At 44.7% G+C, this 21,572-nt stretch overlaps 1 protein-coding gene across 1 annotated transcript in view; it reads right to left on the minus strand.

Annotated features, from left to right (window-relative positions):
* MYO15A (myosin XVA) overlaps positions 1 to 7,756 on the minus strand; it is a 173,359-nt gene extending 165,603 nt beyond the window's left edge. Inside the window, exons 1-3 of the mRNA XM_030212017.1 lie at positions 6,877 to 7,756; positions 4,148 to 6,843; positions 2,930 to 3,520 (exon numbers count right to left, since the gene is read on the minus strand). Coding sequence (XP_030067877.1) covers positions 2,930 to 3,520; positions 4,148 to 6,843; positions 6,877 to 7,756 — 4,167 coding nt within the window. The remainder of the gene's footprint in view (positions 1 to 2,929; positions 3,521 to 4,147; positions 6,844 to 6,876) is intronic.
* Positions 7,757 to 21,572: the final 13,816 nt, after the last annotated feature.

The following is a 21,572-nucleotide window of genomic DNA, read 5'->3' on the forward strand; positions in this document are numbered from 1 at the left end:
TTTGGGTTCTAATGAGCTGAAGGAGAGCTGCTAAATGTCTTCCCATGTAGGGCCATGACACTACTGACCAGTACGTGTGACTGACATCCATCCTCACAGCCCGCCTTCAAACTTCACTGGAGGGTATCCTCAAGGTGATGAGCATTCTAAATGCATTCCGTTTGTCCATTGAGAAATACCTTGTCCTTAAAGCATACGGTTCTCCCCCCCCCCCCCCCCCCCATCCACTTTCCCCTTTTCTGTCCTGAGCCTGGGTAGAGAGGCAGAGTAGCAGAAGAAAAAACAAAAACAGAAAGGCAATGGGAGCTGCCCCAGGGGTCTCCAGGGGTCACCATTGGCCCCCAGGCCTTGCACTGAAAGAACATTGAGCTAAGCACTTCTGAAAATCAACCCATTTATTGCTAGGGTGGAAGTTACTTCCATGGTTTTGGGAAACTAATCCAGCCCTGGGTTCACTTCAGTTCATGCAGAGACTTGTATTTCTGAGCTGTCTTGAAAGAGAGAACTCCAAGGCCGCGAGTAAAAGGGGGTAAAACCAGGACTAAGTTGACCTGTTCTGAAATTTAAAAAAGGAGCCAGCTGAGCTCGTAGTCTGCAGGCAGGTGTGCACATGGGCAGACCGAGAAGCTCATTTATAGAAACAGAGAAAAAGGTAGGCAGATAAAGACCATATGGCCTATCCAGTCTGCCCATCCATGCCATCTACTCTCCCTTTCACCCCCTTAGTCCCAGAGCCCGCCCAAGGCAAGATGCCGCCTGAGGCAGAGCTAACATGCCGCCCCCCGCCCAGGTGTTACGGTGAAGTTCCAAATCCGGAATGTGTATGCGTCAGAAGGGCGGTACCAACAGGGTGTGCCTGAGTGTGCTGGTTGGTGCTGGGCCTTGCTTGTACTGAGTGATTGCAGGCCCAGATTCTCAAGTAAGCAGCGAGAGGAAATGGGGACAGCTAACGGGAGGTGAAAAAAGGTGCTGGTACGCACAAAAAAAGCACTGCTTTAAATATAAGCATTTCAATATTTTTTTTAAGTTGGAATGCCTATATTTAAACGCAGAAAACAGTTGCCAATGTGTAGGGTTACCATATTTGCCCTAAGAAAAAAGAGGACACATAACCCGCCCCCATTTTCACGCCCCTTCCCTGCCCCCGCCCCACCCCCCTGTGCAAGACTTCAATGGAAGTCTCGCGAGGCTGCCGCTTGAACTGTTATATCGTTATATAATTTGAGACACCGCTGTTTTCGCAGCTGATCCCTAAAATATAGTTTAGCGCTTTGGCTTCGCGATATGGGACACAGACGGTTACCGCTAAGGCTGGCTGGCGGCGCTGGCCGCTGGCACACATGCACAGACGCTGCAGCCTCGTCATCGGGGTTATGGCGGCGCCTGCAGGCGGAAGGCGGCAGGCAGTAGCAGTGAAAAGCGCTGCGCCTGCGTGCAATGTGCAGGAGGATCATCATCAGCTGATCAGCAGGCAGGCTGGCTGGCACACTAACAGACACTGCAGCCTGCCTGCGTCGGTCCACGCCGCGTGCGTGCATACTATAGGTCAGGAGGAGTCAGGACAGGTCATGTGATGACCCGAACTGAAGAAACCCAGACAAATCCAGGAAATTCAGAACCCGCCCGGATTCCCAATGGCGCCCTCAAAAAGGGGACATGTCCAGGGAAACCCGGACATATGGTAACCCTACCAATGTGTGCATTCACTTTTGGGTTTGCTTTGACTCACACACATCCATCTCTCATTACCAGTGCTTAGGGGCTTGCACAGGCTTCCTTCTGCTCCCAAATTATATAAAACCCAACAGATTTGAAAGAATGAATCATGAAAAATCCTCCCTTGTCCCTAACGCCTGCTCTGAGTTGATATTACTTTTCTCAGCGGTAAGGGCGACTTTGTCTTGTGCGCTGTTCTCTGAGCATCGGGAGGAAAGAGGAAATGACCTCATTAACATCAGTTTGACTGCATTAGCATGCTATTTGCGGTAATCTTTGGCGTGCTCATTGTCTCCCACGCTAGAGCCTCTGGCATTATGTGCTCACCAACGCAGGTGCTAGCCTGGCGCTAACAGCCTCTAGCACCCGCGTTTGGTTCGAGCATCGGGGCATAAGGGAATACCTGTCATCAGTGGAGTCCCAAACTCAGAGGGACTCATGAGCCCTTTCAATAGCTGCTACCAAGTCTGATTCTTCTACCTCTAATTAACACTCTTCTCTGGTTACAAAGCAATTCACCAGCAGGGTTTCTCTCTCGACTGTTGTTCCAGAAATATGATTGCGTTCAAACCTCTCACGCTGTGACAATGTGTCACAACATTGATTGACCCACGTCACAAACCTTATTCAAATCCACTAGAATTACTTATTGCTGGGTAAATCAATCTTTTCTCTATTGTCAGATCAGTGCATGGTGGAATGGTTGCTTAATTATGCAAATTCAGCTTTTTCAGGGTCAATAACCTGCTGTCTTATTAATTACTTTGAGATTACTTTAATCAGTTTCTGGGTGCACTGCAAGAGACAGGATTAGAGGTGTAGTAATTCCACCAGCCAAATCCTCTCCTTACGAAATTAAGTACTTGGGAAAGGCATTATACAGTCTGATTTTTATTCGGCCATTACAGTTTAGAATCCCTCCCCCACCCCCCCACCCCCACCCCAAAAAAGAAAATATTCTAAATAAAGACATGCCATCACTTCTTTGCTGTAGCTTTCACAGCCACTGGAAAACACCCAGAGGACACTGAAAATTGGAACCTGAACCTCTAAATCCCACAACCAAGATGCTAGTGAGGGCTGTTTAAGCATTCAGCAGAGCAAGGCATGAACAGCCAGTCCTTGCGTCGTCATACTAATGTTGGTTCCTCAGCTACAGCCTTTCCTGAAAGAATGTTAAGGATGAAACAAGTGAAGAGAGAACCTGTATTACCTTATTATGCCATGGCTGAATCTTATCAATGCCTTCTTCCAAGTCATTATCAGTTCTCCTTCTTCCATGCGACAGATAACTGGTTATAGCATCTTGCCTTCTTGGTGACTCCCTGGCAAAGCTCTCAGGAGGAGGAATATGAAGTAATTTTGCAGAGGACCATGAGCCATGCATCTCCTGTATATTCACTGTGTGTTGTCCAGACCATTGCTGTTTGGTTATATGGCTTGGCCCTTGGAAAGAGCCCATCCTTTGAACTTGCGGCATCACAACGGCGTATCTACCTGTGCCATCATCTGGTTCATATTGATCAAAGAGTATCTTGGGAGCACCTTGTCTAATATCCTTTGCGGATGGATATCTTGGAATGTAGGGATTGGATTCTGTCATAGACTCTGATACTCTTAAAGGAGCTCTTTGAAAGTGAGGGCTTATGTTCACTTTTCCTTTCAGGGAACCAGGAGGTCCCCTGTCAACTGGACATGGTGAACCACTTTTAAAATATTTTGGCCCTAATTTTGGAGACAGTGATCTTGGTTCGCCTCCATGGAATACAGTTTGTTTTATAGATGGTTGACAAGAAGATGATATCTGTCCATCAAGTGGATATCTGAGATTTTGTGACAATGATGGGTTTCCGCCATTCCTAACTGAGAAAGTTGGAGTTGTAGGTATTTGTGTCTTTTCTTTAGACTGTCCAAAATTTTTTAGGAATGGATTCTTGCCAGATTTTTCCGAAACCACATTTCTATTTTCGGCAAGAGATCCTCCTCTTCTCACTGACTGTCTTGTAGGTGGGGGGCTTTGGGACATCCCAGCAAGAGGTTGGCCAATGCATTTTAGGAAAGGTTTGCTAGTACTGAAAGCTGGACTTGGAGGCGGCGACATTCTGTTAACACTTCCAGATCTCCCAAATTGTGATAGAGGGGATTGATGGGTCAACACTGGCATGTTATTTGATGAATCTTTACCTTGTCTCATCTGTGGAGATAATGGGCCTGTATGTCCAGTAATGTCATATTTAAATGGTGCTGATTCAAATAAAAGGTTTGGGGATTCTTTTATGGTAACACGACGACTTCCTTGTCTACATAACATTTGTGAAGAAGGAGGCATATTCGATTCTTTTGGAATCCTCATGGATGGCCTTGGTGACAATGTTTTTAGAGGAGATACTCCACCTAGGTGACTTTGATGTTTTATAAAATGATTTCTTACCAAAGGTTTAACTGCTTCTGTTGGGGGTTCACTGTTTCTGGACCAAGCATGTGGAATCTTTTCATATGTCTCATTTAAAGAATGATTAATTCTCCTTGACCCTTGTGATAAAGGTGACTCTTGGCCTCCAACATGCTTTGCAGCAAAATAAGAGGACATCGGAGTTTTGAATTGTCTCATAGAAAGCTGAGGTGATGGAGGATATTTTAATTCCCTATTTATAAAATCATCAAACATTGTGGGGGCTGCATGTGCAGGAGATGGAGATGACGGAGCATTTATTGAATCTGAACTAAACATTTCAAACTTAGACATCTTTGATTTAATGGATGGCTGTGGAGACTTTGGTCTTGTAGATGGCTCATTTCTAAAACTGTTAGCACGTCTTATGGAAGACTGTGGAGATGGTGGTGGATTCTTTCGATGAACTGACTGAGGATATGTTGATTGGAAAGTTAAATGATCATTTGCAGGACTGACAGACCTCTTGGATAACATCATATTATGTTTATTTGGCTGTGGAGTTTCAGGAAAGGGTACTTTTTGCTCCCAAAGTGCTGGAGAACTTCGAATATTCCCTTTGGCTGTGGGGGACACTACACTTTTGAAGGATGGCTGAGGAGAAGAGGAAGGACTCCACTGTCTAAAAGATGATCGTGGTGAGGCAAGTGAAGGCTGCTCAAATCGACTGTAAGAATCTGATGGGGTATTGTTAAAGCCAAACACTTTACTATTTGATTGTGGTGAAAATGGTCTTTGCCTTTCAGGTAAATTATGGAAAGGTGGCATTGGTAGTTGTTTACTATTTATACTTCCAACTCTTCTCAAGGAAGGCTGTGGGGAAGGTGATATGCTTCTTCTTGAAGGCTGAGGTGAGGGATGCATATGGGAGAAGTTATTATTTGAAGATGAGTTATCAGATTGTCTAAAAGTAGTCATATTAGGTGTCTCAAAAGGGTCCATGCCAGTCAGTTTGTGCCCATATCTTTTGTATGCTGGTTCTACAGGTTGATTGTCGAACTCTTCCTGGGGGACCTCATATCTTCTTACAGATGGCTGAGGAGATGAATGATAATAACTTTTCCTTCTTTGACTCCCAAATTTCTGTCTCAATTGTGGAGAAGAGACTGGGCTTTGGTAACTATTGTTAGGAAAAGGAACCTGTCTGATTGATGATTGTGGAGAGGAGAGTGTACTAGATCTGTGCTCACCAAATTGTGATAGAGGTCTTCTAGCTGGAGATGGAGACTTAGGTTTTCTATTTCTCTCATCCCCATGATGTTTTAATATTGGCTTTGGGGCAAGAGACATTTTCATAAATTGTCCTAAAGGACTTCCAAATTCCCTTGGAGAGAAGTTTTGAGAACTCCTATCCTGGAAATCTTCCTTTTCATAACCAGGGTTAAATCTTCTCCCCATTAAATTCTGTATTTTTGGTTTTTGCAGCCTGACATTCAAAGTGTGTCCAAAATTTCCATGGAATGGCTTTGAGAATGAGGACTTTGAGGATTTCTGTTGATGGTTAGCAAACTGCTGAAAAGGTGGTTGATCTTCAAACTCATCCTCATCTTCATCTTCATCAAAATCTGTAAATGATATATGTGGTGAAGGAGGAAGAGGAACATTAAGCTTTTCCCTTCCAAACAGCTTAACTTGAGGTCTCGGAAAGAGTCTGTATTTCCTATTTAAGCATACTGTAGAAGGCAGTTTTTCTTCTATTTTCTGCTGCTCAAAATTCTGTGACATGAAAGAGTAATTTCCATATTGTTCGTCAGCTTGTTCTGTTTCATCAGCCTCCATTATATCATCCATTGGATATGCATAGGGGTTATATGAAGACTGAAAATACGGTGCACCTTCATAATCACTGTAATTTACTTCATGTTGAGTATAGTTTTCATAGCATTCCTTGTCTTCTATCCCTTTGTTATACTGTCCGTCAAAAGAACCACACTGTACATATTGACTGTAGCCAAAGGGCTTGGTTTCATCATCGTCATAATCCGTTTCATCACCATTTTCATATGGTGAATAAGTTTCCACATCATAATCATAGTAGCCATATTGGCTTTGTGCTGGGTAACTGTCCTCTTCATAGTAGTCGATAGTGTCTTCATAATGTCCACAATCCTCTCCCACCTGATATTCAAGATCGTCATCGTATCCACTTATACCTCTGCCATAAGTGTCATATCTGTTACTGTAACTATATTGTAAGTCAGGGTGACCTTCCTCCTCATTAAGAGACTGGTAACCATAATAGTCTTCTTCATCTTGGTAGTAATTATAATATTCTTGTGGGGCCTTTGACTCTTCATACATGCTTGGTTGATGATATCTTTGGGATGACCGACATTGGTGCCTATCTGTTCTGGAATACTGATGACCATATTCATCTTCATCTTCCTCGTAAAACCTGTGGGCTCCGGGGAACCTCTTCATGTTTGCTCGGTGCCTCAGAATCTCCCCTTCTGATGGAAATGGTAGCTTTTTTGCTCCCATTCTGGACAACCATGCCTCATGCGTGGACAGCTCGTCTACAGGATGTTTAGTCTGTCTCCAAAGAAACTTTCTGATAAGCCAACTGGTAGCACTAGACACTTTGCTTAAAAGCTGAGCTTTAGGTTTGAACTTATCTTTTGCTTTTTTCCTACCAAACAATCCACCGAGCAGTCTGTTTGCTCCTTTTTTGCCCCCTTCTTCCGGTTTGGATTTGACAGATTTTGAGCCCAGTCGTATTAGCATGAAAGCAGATTTTTTGTCAGCTCCACCAGTGGTAGCCTCTGCTTTTTTTTTCTTGCTCTTCCTTAAACCCATCATGAGTTTGGATGTATTTTTCAGCACAGCCGCAGTCTTCTTCTTCTTGACTAACAAAGATGGGGCTACAAGTTTATTCTTTAGCCCCATGAATAATTTGGAAGCCGTTTTAAAATGTCCCTTCCTAGAACTTTTGGGCTTGAGGCCTCGGAACTTCATGAACAGCCTGGAAGCAGACTTTAAGTTCCTTTTGGATTTAGTTGGCTCAGGTGGCTTTTTTGCAAGACCTGCCATGGCCTTAGTAGCCCCTTTCAGGTGAGCCCGGGCATTCTCCTTCTTTTGCACCTTCCTTTTCTTTCCATCAGCCGTCAGTCCCATGACAACTTGAGATGTACCTTTCAGCAGGTCTCTCTTTTTGTGTTGAGAAGCATGACTGTTATCTTCATCGTCACTTTCTTCCTCGTCCTCTTCTTCTGATTCCACTTTCTTAGCTTTTCCTTTATCATTCTTCGTACGTGCTTTGGTTGCTCCCTTTGAGGTGGTCTGCCCTTTTCGTTTCTCTTTCTTCCTTCCGGCATCTTCTTCACTCTCTTCACTTTTTTCTCCTTGTTGTAGCTCAGCATCCGATGCCGCCTCTGAGTCACTAGCAATCTCTTTCTTCCCACTTTTTACATTTTTTCCTTTATTTTTATCATCATTCACTTTTTCCTTACCCCCTTTCACATTCGTTTTTCCTCCCTTTTTCTCGTCTTTTGCACTCTTTGGTTCAGGTTTGTCTTTCTTGGGTTCAGCTGTCCCCTTACCCCCGCCTTTCTTTGCTGCTGACTTCTTATCATCTTTCTTGCCTCCCATGGCTCGGATGACTTAAATTCATGCCAGTGGTTTAGCTTTCGTCTACCTTAAAACACGATCTTTAAGGTGATAACTTTTTCCGAGTTGTGGCACAGCTGAAAAATCTATCATACAGAATCTGGCCAAATAATCAAAAGCGCTCCCAGAGTTGAACGTTTGTCCAGTGCTCACATGCTTAAAGCAAGAAATAAATACAAATAAAATGTAGGAAGAACCAGTTTCTATGAAGCAAAACCCACAAAAGTATTCTTTTTTTCCTTTCTCCTTACAACCATCCACTCAGTAGGGAAAATTCTACACAGTTCGGATCTCGCTGTTGTTTTTATATACTTGCGTGGAACTTAGTAAGATAATGTTTGTCCGTATTTCTTTCTCCAGTTCTCACGGCATTCAGATCTTTTGTTACAACCCTTTGAGAAATGCACTTTACAACAGCACATCACTCTGTCCAAAGCTTGGTGCCTTGTCTTGATGCTTACAACATTGACGTGCAATCCTCTCTATGATCCTATATGAGCATTCTGCTTGGAAAGTTGGGTTCCTTTCGGTGCTCTGTAAGAATTCCTCACACGCTTTCGTTCCTTTCTTCAAGGAGTCTTCTGCCTTCTTACGGGGCACTGAGAGTTAAGAAAGCCAAGAAACGCCGGCTGTGTTGTCCAGAATGTAACTGTATCTCCTTGGCTCATTTCTGTATGAATAATGCAAGCAGGCTGTAGCATTTCTTCTCCAGGAGTCTCCGAGACTTTTTCAAAGAAAGAAGGACAGAGCTAAGGTATAACCCAGCAAAGATGTCAAGATAAGACAGCCCTCTGAGCGCCACAAGTACATCTGTGCATCTGACAGCCTCGTGTATGCATAAGCCTCCCTTCTCTATTATATACACTTTGAAAATTAACCCCTGGATTATATATATATATGGCGTCCAAATTTGGGCATCAAGAAAAGGAGCAGACTGTGTAGAAGACGCAGTTTATAGAAACACACCTGACATGGCCATGTTTTGCCAAAATGGTTGCCGCAAAGGCAAATGAACACCAAGCTGGTGTAAAATCCAAGCTTCACCAGACGCGGAAGTCACAGTAGGACCATGACACTTCCTCTGTGCTGTCTATTATGGTACTGATTGTTTTGCACTGATATTTATCATAGTTCTATTACGATTGTTCTGCAGTGCTGTTAAATGTGTATATTTCTTTTACTGTTTTGTTTTAATCCTATTGCTAGGCATCAATTTGCTGTTTTCAAGTTTATCTCATTTATTGTATTTCTGTTTATATTTGGTTGTTTTACCATTGTTACGCTGTTAAAATTAAAAGTTTTATGTTAAGCTGTATCTGCCGTACACTGCCTCGCCTTGGGGGAATCTTTTCATAAAGGCAGATAATAAATCCCAATAGATAAATTAGATTAATAAATAAATATGCTGGATATAGGATAGAAAAAAAGAGATTAGTTTGTTGTGGGAAGGGAAACAACAGAACTTACCGAATTTACTAAGTAGGAAAGGTTTGTTAAGATATCGATTTAGTAACACCAGTTTGCTGGTACATAGTCATGTCTGCTATAGGATAGGATAAGAGTTATTATAACTTATACCGATGTAACATGTTACGGTCCATAAGCCACATCTACGATCAGATAAAACACAAATAGAATCTGGCAGGGGCGTAGCCAGACACCCAATTTTGGGTGGGCCTGGGCCCAAGATGGGTGCGCAGAACTCCGCCCTTTCCCACAAGTGATTTGGTCTCTCCCTCTCTGGCCTGCATGCCATATGGTCTGTCAAACACCTCCCCTCCCCCGCATACCTTTTAAATAGCACATTTTCACTGGCAGCTAGCAGCAACTAATGCACACTGCTCACATTGACCCCACAGCTTTCTCTCTGATTTAAATTCCTGTTTCTGCATAGGCAGGAATACTTCAGAGGGAAGGCTGTGGGGTCGGTGCGAACAGTATGTATCCATCGCTGCTCGCTGCTGGTGAAAATCTGCTATTTACAAGGTATGAAGGAAGTTGTTGGGAGTTTTTGGCTGGTGGGGCTTGGTGATCCCTGCCAGCCACATCATATATGTGCTGCTAATAGGTGGGCCTGAGCCCAAGGTGGGTGGGCCCAGGCCCACCCTTGGCTACGCCACTAGAATCTGGTACCATCAAAGCATTCCTTATCTGTTCTTATATCCAAGCCCTGAGGAAGCACCGTACATTTCCTGCAGCGTCACCTTTCCCAGTGAGGTGCAATGACAACCAGTACAAGCCTTGTTCATTTAAAGCCTTTGCCCAGTACACACCAGTTCAGTGAGAAATTCCCAACACATTTTGCTTTGTTCCTGCTGAACTGTCAAGCGTCTCTCTCTCTCTCCCAAAGTCACTCGAATATAAGCATGACAGGAAAATCAATGCTTCTCAAACATTCAACAGCTTCAGATACAAGGAGTTTAAAATACAGTACATCAGCCATCACATAGAGAAGAATACAATTTTCAGAAGAAAGCTGCAACCCCCATCCTTTGCAGGTGAAAGCCCCCCCCCCCCCAACCCAAGTTTGATAGCACCGTTAGTTTAACCTATAGAGACAAAGGAATAGGTTTTGGGGGGTGTGGAAGGTGACGTCAGTGACCATAGAGCAGGATTTCATTCTGAAATTTATGCAGGTGGTCAGCCATGAGCAGCCCTGAATTTTCAAAAGGAAACTACTCCCCTGGGCTTGCAAAATGTCCACAGGGTTTCAAAGCTGCCTCATGTGTGTGTGTGTACATATATACATACACATATATTATATATATACACACACGCACATATCCCTACCTATGTGTATACATAAACAAACAACAGTTCCAAGGTCCAATATAAACAATTTCACGTGCTCTTTTCTACAGTGTTAGAATGATTCTCACTTCTCTTTTCTCAGAATGAAACAGCATCCCAGAAATTCCAGACAAGGTAAAGAGCACAGGATAACTCCGTGAAAGATAAAGGGGTGAAAGGTCTTCTCTTATGAGGGAAAGGCTCTTAAGCCTGGAGAAGAAATGGCAGAGAGGAGATTTATTTATTTATTTATTTATGAACATTTATACCCCACTTTTTTCCACATTAAGCAGACTCAAAGTGGCTTACAATGTACAGGAATCAAATATAATTACATTAGATAGGGTAAAAGGAACAGGGTAGGAAGTAAAAGGGAAAGAGGGTCTAAAATGGACTGTGGAAGACCAGATGCTGAGACGGATCAGAGTGGCTTGAACAGCACTCGGCAAGATAACATAGTAACATAGTAACATAGTAGATGACGGCAGAAAAAGACCTACACGGTCCATCCAGTCTGCCCAAGATAAACTCATATGTGTATACCTTACCTTGATTTGTACCTGCCTTTTTCAGGGCACAGACCTTATAAGTCTGCCCAGCAGTATTTCCCGCCTCCCAACCACCAGTCCCGCCTCCCATCACCGGCTCTGGCACAGACCGTATAAGTCTGCCCTCCACTATCCTCGCCTCCCAACCACCAACTTCTCTTCCCCCACCTGCTCCGCCACCCAATTTTGGCTAAGCTTCCGAGGATCCATTCCTTCTGCACAGGATTCCTTTATGCATATCCCACGCATGTTTGAATTCCGTTACCGTTTTCATCTCCATAGATAATCCATAATTAGGAACTGTAGTAATATCCAGGAAGGAACAAACCATAGGAATCTTGATAGAAGTCTATAAAATTCAGAGTGTAGTGGAACAGGTAAAGAATTGATTGTTTACTTTTTCAATAGAAATTAAAACAAAATAAAACATGGAAAAGAAAATAAGATGATACCTTTTTTATTGGACATAACTTAATATAATAAAAAAGGTATCATCTTATTTTCTTTTCCATGTTTTATTTTGTTTTATTTCTCTTGATTACCTTTAAAAGTGGACTAACACGGCTACCACACCTCTTTGCTTTTTCAAAAAGTAAAAAAGACTAGCGGACATGCCATGAAGTTGCATAGCGCATTTGAAGGAAATCAAAGAAAATATTTTTTCACTCAATGCATTGTTAAGATCTGGAACTCATTGCCGCAGCAAGTGATAAAAGCAGTTAATGTAGCTGCATTAAAAAAAAAAAGGTTTGGACAAGTTCCTGGAGGAAAAATCCATAAACTTTTATTAAGGTAGGCCTGGGGAAAGCCACTGCTTGTCCCTGGGATCGGTAGTATGGAATCTTGCCACTCTTTGGGATTCCGGAATGTTGATACTCTTTCAGATTCTAGAATCCCAGCTACTCTTTGGATTCCGGAATGTTGCTACTCTTTGGAATTCTGTCACCTACTTGTGACCTGGACTGGCAACTGTTGGAAGCAAGATACTGGGCTAAATGGACCATTGGTCTGACCCAGTACAGCAATTCTTATGTTCTTATATCTTGTGAAATGGAGGGTGAATTCTAGTGAAAATATCTTGTGAAATCAATGAGTTATTATAAACCTCTTTATAGAATTATTATTCCAATCTGACAAAGAAGGGCAACCTTCGAAAGCTAATCAAGAAATGTACTAAGTTATGTCCAATAAAAAAGGCATCATCTTATTTTCTTTTTCATGTTTTATTTTGTTTTATTTCTATTGATTACCTTTAAAAGTGGACTAACATGGCTACTACACCTCTCTACTCTAGAATTATTATAAACCTCTTTCTAGAAACTGAAAAAAGACAAACCAGTTCTGTTCAAATCAGTTTTGAAATCCAAGGAATGATGTCAAATTCCTTTAGATTAGCTCCTTTTCCTGGGGAAGCAGCGGCAGAAACAAAGCACCCACCTTGCCCTGAGTGTCACGACTTCCACCGTGACTCGTCGTGATCCTGCTTACTCTTGGTCCCACAGCGGTCTCGCTGTGGCAGCAACAAGGGGGTTCTCTAGATGCATGTGTGCATGCCAGTGGCGTAGCCACAGGTGGGCCTGGGTGGGCCGGGGCCCACCCACTTAGAGCTCAGGCCCACCCAACAGTAGCACACGTTTAGCAGTAGCTGGTGGGGATTCCAAGCTCCACCAGCTGAAGACTTCCCCCTGATGGTAACAAAAGTGCTACTTTCCATGATACCAGCACCTGTGCATGCTCAGTTTTCAGCGCATGCCTGCTGCGGACCGCCAAGGTGGAAAGAAGCATTTTCCTGCCAGCTGAGATATATTTTTGGCGGTGGGGGGGGGGGGGGGGGGGAGAGAACACTTGGTGCCCACTCACTTCTTGCCTAGGCCCACCCAAAATCTGTTTTCTGGCTACGCCCCTGAGTGCTAAAGAATTGCCCTGAAAGAGGCAGGCATGCTGAAGTTCCAGCAATACCTGAAGAGTTCTGGTTCCAGCCTGCCAGGTATTTAAGGAAGGCCCCTATGCTTCCTTGGGGCCTTCGCAACAGGGTCTCCAGTCTTGTTCCTGCTCTAGCCTTGTTCTGGTTCCTGTTCCCGGTCCAGCTTTGTTCCTACTCTAGCCTTGTTTGGGCTCCTGCCAAGCTCCAGCCCTGCCTTGTCTCCGAGTTCCTGCCAAGCTCTAGCCCTGCCTTTTCTCCGAATTCTTGCCTAGTTCTTGCTTCCTTCCGGCCTTGTATTCTTAGTGCCTTGTCTCAGTCTAGTCTGTCTAGTTTGTGCCTTGTTCTGTCCTGCCTGGATCCAGTTCTTGCCTTGCCCTTGTCGTGCCTGTCTTGACCCAGATTTAGCCTAGTTCCTTGTCTTGCATCATATATGGGTTCCTGTTCTAGCCCTGTTGCCTTGCTTTCCTTGCCCTGTCTGGATCCAGTCTTTGTCCTGTTTAGCCTTGTCCAGCCTTGTCTTGCACCTTGTTGTGTCCGGATCCTGTTCTTGGCCTTCCTTGTTTTGCCTTGTCTGAACCCTTGTTTCCTTGTCTTGCCTTGTTTCTGTCTGGGTTCAGTTCTAGCCCCATTGCCCTGTTTACCTTGCCTTGTTTGGATCCACTTCCTGTCTTGCCTTGCCTTGCCTAGTCCTGCCTTATTCACTCTAGCCTTGTCCTGTTTAGGCTTACCTTGCCTAGTCCTCTTTTGCCCTGATTCCTGCTTTGTGCCAGCCCAAGGCTCCAGCTGCGGTCCAAGGACTCACCGTACTGTGGTCGTGACACTGAGGCCCCAATGCTCAGAAGCAAACGCGGGCGCTAGAGGTCAGCAGCAGCAGACTAGCGCCCTGCATTTCCTGGTGCACCATGCTTAAAGGCCCCCACCGCGGGGAATAGCAAGCAAGCTGAGGGAAAGCACATCAAGCATGCAGATGCATGCTGATCAGCTAATTCCCTGTTCCTCTCCAATGCTCAGAGGGTGCACGATAAACCAGGGTGCGCCTCCAGCAGCAAACCCAATGCCAGCTTAGAGCCATGGGGAGAATAGTCTGACCTTTACGGTGCTGTCTCAAAATGGAAGGAGTTTTTTTTCTACTTACAGTTATGTAGAGGGTGCTGCAAGCTCATCCCAGGGCGAAGATATAGCTGTACCGCTTCATCCTTCTTCCCTCCCTCTTCCTCTGGAGTTCTGGGCATGTGCTCAACAGCTGTGCTTAACACCAACTGTAGACTGCATGTGTCAGACACCATCCTCCCCCCAAGCGCCCTCATGCTCAGTGTTTAAAAAGGGGTTAGACGGTTTCCTAAAGGACAAGTCCATAAACCACTACCGAATGGACTTGGGAAAAATCCACAATTCCAGGAATAACATGTATAGAATGTTTGGGAAGCTCGCCAGGTGCCCTTGGCCTGGATTGGCCGCTGTCGTGGACAGGATGCTGGGCTCGATGGACCCTTGGTCTTTTCCCAGTGTGGCATTACTTATGTACTTAAATTTGAATGTCATTAGCATTGAGCATGAGGGAGCTGCTCAGATGCACTGATCGGGCCAGCATTTCAAACAGTGCCGGAGTTTGGAGCTTCAGGGCATGGGTGCCCTGTATAGTCACATAGGTTTGCTCCTGCTCTTTCAATGGAGAAATGCTGACACCCAGTGGTGGTTAAGTTCACTAACTTTCTTTGCGATTCTCTCCCGCTATGGCAACACCATGAATTAAGTTACAGCCCTACTTTATATGAGACCTTGTAAAGCTCACTTCAATCTGATCTCGGATTGTGATCCAAAACAAATCTCTTATGTAATTAGAAATAATGATTGTGGCAGGTTTATTATTCCAATGGCCAGCAAGTGGTTCTTTCACATCTTACTCTCCATATTTATGACACCTCAAATGACTAAGCTTCTGTTAATGAACACTAATCTATTCTCCACTTGACAGTGGTATCTTGGGCAAATAATTCTGAAGGAATAACGGTAGCAGAATTAAAGCCATGATATAGACAATCTAAACATAAACAGCAGGGCAGACTTTGTTATGGTCTGAGCCCTGAAAATGGCACAGATGGATCAGCATATTTATATCACATTCATATTTATTGATTTTTTATTGGGATTTATTAACCACCTTTATGAAGAGATTCACCCAAGGCGGTGTACAGTAGGTTCAGTTTAACATAAGAATAAAAGGTCCAAAAATTTCCACAAAAGTTCAACACAAGAGAGAAGCAAGTGGAAACACAGTTTCAAGAGATCAAGCCAGGATCAGGGGTGAGATGCTCCAAAAAACTTTATTGAGGACCCAGTATATCCCCTGTGCTACTACTGATTGACCCCTGATGAAGGTTTTTTAAAAAACCGAAACACGGACCGTGTTGGGTCCTCAATAAAGTTTTTTGGAGCATCTCACCCCTGATCCTGGCTTGATCTCTTGAAACTGTGTTTCCACTTGCTTCTCTCTTCAGTTTAACATAAAACTTACAATTTTGTTAACAGCATAACAATAGGAAAATAACCAAGAATAATATTGTATGTTGCGAGTATGGGGCCTATATATCTCAGTGGGGGAGGGGAAGATATCATAATGTGGAACTTAGTGAATAAACCCCCCTGTTTACTGTGTCGACACAGCCCGTTCTCTTTGAATGGACTGTGTCGGTATTGCCACACGGCTTAGTAAACAGCGGGGAAAACGTTGTGAAAATTAGAGCAGCACCAAATTTTACTATTTAGCCAAACACGAATAACGTATTCAGGGCACTATTTGGGGCTGAACTGAATCAAATATAAATGTTTGGTACAGCCCTAGTAAAAAATACCATTGGATTATTGGTTCAATAACAATTCAATAATGAAAGCTGGGCAGAGTGGATGGATCATCCAGGTCTTTATCTGCCATCATCCTATATAATGATTCTCACTCCAACGTTCGAACGTGCCTGGGACCGTGCCTCCCTCGGAGGTGGTCTGCTAGGCAGGCACGCACTGACGTCAGTGATGTCAGTGACAGCTGATACCAAAGCAAGGGGAGGAGGAGGGAAACACCCTCCGCGTGTTTCCCTACTCCTCCCCCTGTGTTACGGCCCACTGGACCCCCTTTCTGCAACACTGTCGACCCCCTTCTCGATGAAAACCGTCCCCCCGTCCCCCCGCCGTCCAGTACCTGTGCTGACGGGGGACCCCAACCCCCGTCAGCCGAAGTCCTGTGCTGGCCTTTGCGGCGTTGCTTCTTCAATGATCTTCGGTTCAAGTTCCTCTGCGTGCGTCTGATGTCAGACGCACGCAGAGGAACTTGAACACAAAATCATTGAAGAAGCAACGCTGCAAAGGCCAGCACAGGACTTCGGCTGACGGGGGTTGGGGTTCCCCGTCAGCACAGGTAATGGATGGCGGCGGGGGACGGTTTTCGCCGAGAAGGGGGGGTCGACTGGGTCGCAGAAGGGGGGGGCTGAAAACGGAGGGACGGCAGAGTCTGGAACAGCGAGGGAGGGTTGGGGGTGGCCTTGCTAGCGCCCGTTTCCTTCCCTTTTGAAACGGGCATTTTTTACTAGTTTATTATATTACCATGTTAGACCTTTGAAGCTAAGATGTTTAGATATATTGATACCAACAAAACAGATCTTAACAAGGATCTGAGCTTCCTAATCACGTTATAAACCTTAAAATTATGCTTCGTTGTCACCTTCTGCTCATTCATTCATCTCTCCCTGTTCCTCACCATCCTCTAACCCAGTGGTTCCCAAACCTGGTTCTGAAGGCACCTCAGCCAGTCAGGTTTTCAGGATACCCACTGTCTCCACTGCATGCAAATCTCTCTCATGAATATTCATCGTGGATATCCTGAAAACCTGATTGGCTGGGGTGCATCCAGGACCAGGTTTGGGAACCACTGACCAACCATTCTGATATTTGTCGATTTTTGCTCGTTCCTCAACTAAGGAAGAAAGTTCTGACTTCAAAGCTAGTCAGAAAGTGTATTAAGGTAGTCCAATAAAATAGAAGTATCATCATATTTTCTATTCTTGTTTGGTTTGTTTTCTTTGCAGTTATTAGCTTTAAATCTAAATGCTAAATGAAGTCCAACCTTCAGTAAATCTAAACCCATTTGTCTGAATTCTGAGTTGGGCCTCCTGAATCACTGTGATATTTCTGTGAACAATTGAACGCCTCTCTATCTCTGACAGAGACCCAATCATAGTCGTACCTTTAGTAATTATTAGTATTCCTTATCAGAGCCGATACGAATAAAACTCTGTAACTCAGTATAAATGAGGCGCTTAGAGCGAGTCTATAAACTACACCTAAAGTTAAGCGGTTTATAGAATATTCTCACATGCCGTTCGTGAGACTAAAATTTAGACACACCCATTTAGACCATCTAAAACCAAGCCTAAATACCTGCACCTAAGTTAAGCGCAGATCAGATGTATTCCATAATACTACGCATAGCTTTTTGAAATACCCACAACCCCCCCCCCCCCATTCCACACCCATGGCCATGCCCCCTTTTTGGCTGCGCGTATTAGAATTTACACGCACCTTGTTATAGAATACGCCTAGAAAGTTGTGCATCTAATTTCTACTTAAAGACAATTAGTGCCACTAATTGGTTAAGGTGCTTACTGGCTTGTTAATCAATTAAGTTGTGCATGCAGTTTGGTCGTGACCAAATTCGCACGCACAACTTAAGGCACCATTAATAGAAGTTGGGGGTATGGGAAGTAGGCATCCTGTGTTATAGAATGGCGTGCAACCAGATGCGTACGCAGATTTTAATGGGTGTCAATTAACATCAATAATTAGTTAACACCCAATAGCTCATGTTTTTGAGCTCGTCATTCAATTAGTTTGCGTCGTCTGTTCATCCTGGACGGTAGTACACTCCCATCACTATCCTTTTCCCCTTTACACGTGGAATTTCAATCCATAGGGATTCCAAGATGTGTTTTGTGCTCTGCAGAATTTTCAGTTTATTTGATTCAAGGCCCCCCTTAACATACAATGCTATGGTGCTACCCCTCCACCAATTCGACCCACTCTATCACTACAATATAATTTGTACCCTGGTATGACAGTGTCCCAAAGTCGCACACTATGGAAATTGCAAGCCAAGTTTCTAGAACACCAACTTAGCCAATAATTGGCAATTACTGGTTGTTGAAGCCAATTAGTGTGGAGTGTGAAGCCAATGAGTGGAGGAGTGGCCTAGTGGTTAGGGTGGTGGACTCTGGTCCTGGGGAACTGAGTTCAATTCCCACTTCAGGCACAGGCAGCTCCTTGTGACCCTGGGCAAGTCACTTAACCCTCCATTGCCCCATGTAAGCCGCATTGAGCCTGCCATGAGTGGGAAAGCGCAGGGTACAAATGTAACAAAAATTAAATAGATACTATTGGAGATTCTACATGGAATGTTGCTACTACTGGAGATTCTACATGGAATGTTGCTATTCCACTAGCAACATTCCATGTAGAAGGCTGCGCAGGCTTCTGTTTCTGTGAGTCTGACGTCCTGCACGTACGTGCAGGACGTCAGACTCACAGAAGCAGAAGCCTGCGCGGCCACATTGGTGATCTGCAAGGGCTGACTTCTACATGGAATGTTGCTAGTGGAATAGCAACATTCCATGTAGAATCTCAAATAGTAGCAACAGTGGAGGAGTGGCCTAGTGGTTAGGGTGGTGGACTCTGGTCCTGGGGAACTGAGTTCAATTCCCACTTCAGGCACAGGCAGCTCCTTGTGACCCTGGGCAAGTCACTTAACCCTCCATTGCCCCATGTAAGCTGCATTGAGTGGGAAAGCACGGGGTACAAATGTAACAAAAATAAAAAAATTACCATCTAATTAAACAGTTAAGTTAGGCATATAAAACTGACCTTCTATGAATTCCATGCACAACTTTGTGTTTTGTGTGTAAATTTGGTCACCCAATTTTTATAGAATTTGGGAGTAAATGGGCAATGTCAGAAATGTTCTCAAGGAATAATTATGATTGATTTTCTGCACTCGCCAGTTAACTGTATCCTAGTTCCTGGTCTTCAGACTTACAAGCTTACTGCAAAAACTTGTGCCTGCGGTCTCTGAAGTGACTCGGGCCAGGACAAAAACCGGAGAGGAAGCCCCAAAGCTTCCTTGCAGGCTAGTCCTTCTCCAGTTTGAGCTAGGACCCTGTTTGCCACCCCCTAATCCCAGCCCTAGAAGCAGCTTTCATTGGCATCAGTGTAGGTGTGATAGGAGTAATGCAAAATACATCTACCCCCATCTCCCAGCGGAGATAAAGGCCTGCCGCTCACTCCCTGTCCAAAACCACTAACTTTTCTGCAGTAGGAGCCAAGAGCTGAGGAACCCAGTTTAATAAAGTGGAAGAGGAAAAAAAGATATTGCACCTAGATTCCTGGTATAAAGCCAAGCTAGGTGGGTCCTGCTCAAAACTGAAACCTACCGAGTTAAACAACATTCTTAAAGATGAACTTTATATCATGGCTCCCAGGTAATAAACGAATCTCTGCATGGTAGACACATACGGCTATGGTTCTAGCTGTGAGATTTAGACCCACAGACAGAGCTGGTACAATGCAATTAACCAATTACCTCTCAGCGCGCTCTAGGCTATGCCATCCTCGCTGCAGGTTTGCCCACCTCAATGAATGAACTCCGGATGCTGCTGGATACCCCGACACACAGACAATCGTAGCAGCTGTTAGACTGACCTCAGAACATGATGAGATGCTGCTCCAGGAAACATGAGTCCGGTGAAAATGCCATAAAAACCTAGGCCAGGAAAAAGCCAACATTTTAGAAAGTGTGCTGGAAATCTTGCATGGTAGTGAGTTGCAGACTAGTGGAGTCAGGGGTGTTTCTGAGCTCTCCAAAGCTGTCAGGTCCCCTTTCAGACCTGCTGCTTTAATCCCCTCTGGTCAGGCGCAGGCGCAGCTACTGAGGAAGCTCGGGCGTCATGGCCACAGGAGAGTAAATAAGGCAGACAATGTTCTGCTGACAGCTGCCCTCTGTTCCCAAGAAAAAGTGCACCAGGATGCGATGCTCACCCCCCTCCCCTTGGAGTCACAGATAACACAGCTCTTATTCAGGCCCAGGTACATGAAGGCTTTTCCCAGGATCCCACCAGGAACAACAATCTGTCTGACTTGACAAGAACAAAATAATCAGTCTGGTCTGATTGATGAGGGCTGTGCACTGCCCTGCAGAGGACTGACTTTCAGATCTTTCACTCCCCAAGGTGGGCAGAGCTGGCATTCACAGACTGGGATGGGGAGTCTAGGTATATGCAAGGCACAGTGCCCCGCAGGGTGCACGGAGCCAAAAATAACATGGCGCCGTGCCCCTGACGGGCATGCGCACCAAGCCCAGCGGGGGCAAGCGAGGCGAGGGAAGGGTCAAGCCCCATCGCCAGAGGCTCCCCGCTGGGCAACAGGAGGAGCCACGGAGGGGCTTAAAAGCCCGCGCAGAAAGCCGAGTCGTCCTCTTCCGGTCGCCATGGCAAGCGGATTGCACCCATCCACCCCTCCCTAAGAAAACATATTGTACACACGTATAAATTGTCGCAGCTTGGGCGGGGTACCCAAGCCGGATGGCATTTGCTAGGCAGCTGCGTTTACTGTACGGCCCCCTTGCTGTGCGGCGGGGAGCCCTGTTCAAGATTAGCCAGTCTTGCTAGTGTGGCGGACTTGGCTTGGGGGTTATTGAGCCAGAGGCTGAAGCGGCTTGGGTATGCCCAGGGTTAAGATATGTTGTTGTATTTAAATAAAGCTGCGGCCAAGTTGTGCCAAGTCAACAAATAACATGTGTGAAGTCTTTATTCAGTAAAGGTGATAAAACAGTAAACGGGGTGCCCGAGGGGTCAGGGTGACCTCTGTAGGCTTTATTTAGGGCTCATTAATCCAGGATTCTGGAAAGAGACCTAAGGTGTGACCCCCTGGTAGAGGATGGTCTCATTGCAACCCCTGAAGTAAGCTGGCAACCAAGGACAAAATCCTGCTGTGCTCATGAATAAAAACTTGTCACTTCTAAAATTCCAGCTCTGATTCAGACTGAGCTTTATATGCGTCACTAACTTTATTTCTAAAATTAAGTGAAATATTCTTTCCTAGAAGAGTCAAAAGACTCTGGAATAAGTAGCATTTTTTACATGCAAATCCCCCATCTAATAACCGACTTGAAACTTGTATTGTGCAATAACAACATTCTCACTTATGTTCTAGTTTTATTCATTGCTCAGACGGTTGCTTCTAATTCTCAGCCTCTCTCTGTTTTCATCGTCTTAGGGATAAAGGTAGAAAGATGAGAAGAGGGTTCAAATAATGTTATTTGGTGTGACTAAGGTACATGGAGTGCAAATACGGAAAGAGTTAGGAAGGACAGCAGGCTGGAAATAGTGCAGTGCTGGGCTGGAAGGAGAACCAGGCTGCAGAACCTGTGCTCCAGTCCCTAAAATGCTACCTAGCTGGGGTAAAATTTTAAACGGCTCAGGCAGGCAAGTTAGGAGGG

The sequence above is a fragment of the Microcaecilia unicolor genome, chromosome 8 (assembly GCF_901765095.1).
Source record: "Microcaecilia unicolor chromosome 8, aMicUni1.1, whole genome shotgun sequence".
In the NCBI taxonomy this organism is placed as follows: Eukaryota; Metazoa; Chordata; class Amphibia; order Gymnophiona; family Siphonopidae; genus Microcaecilia; species Microcaecilia unicolor.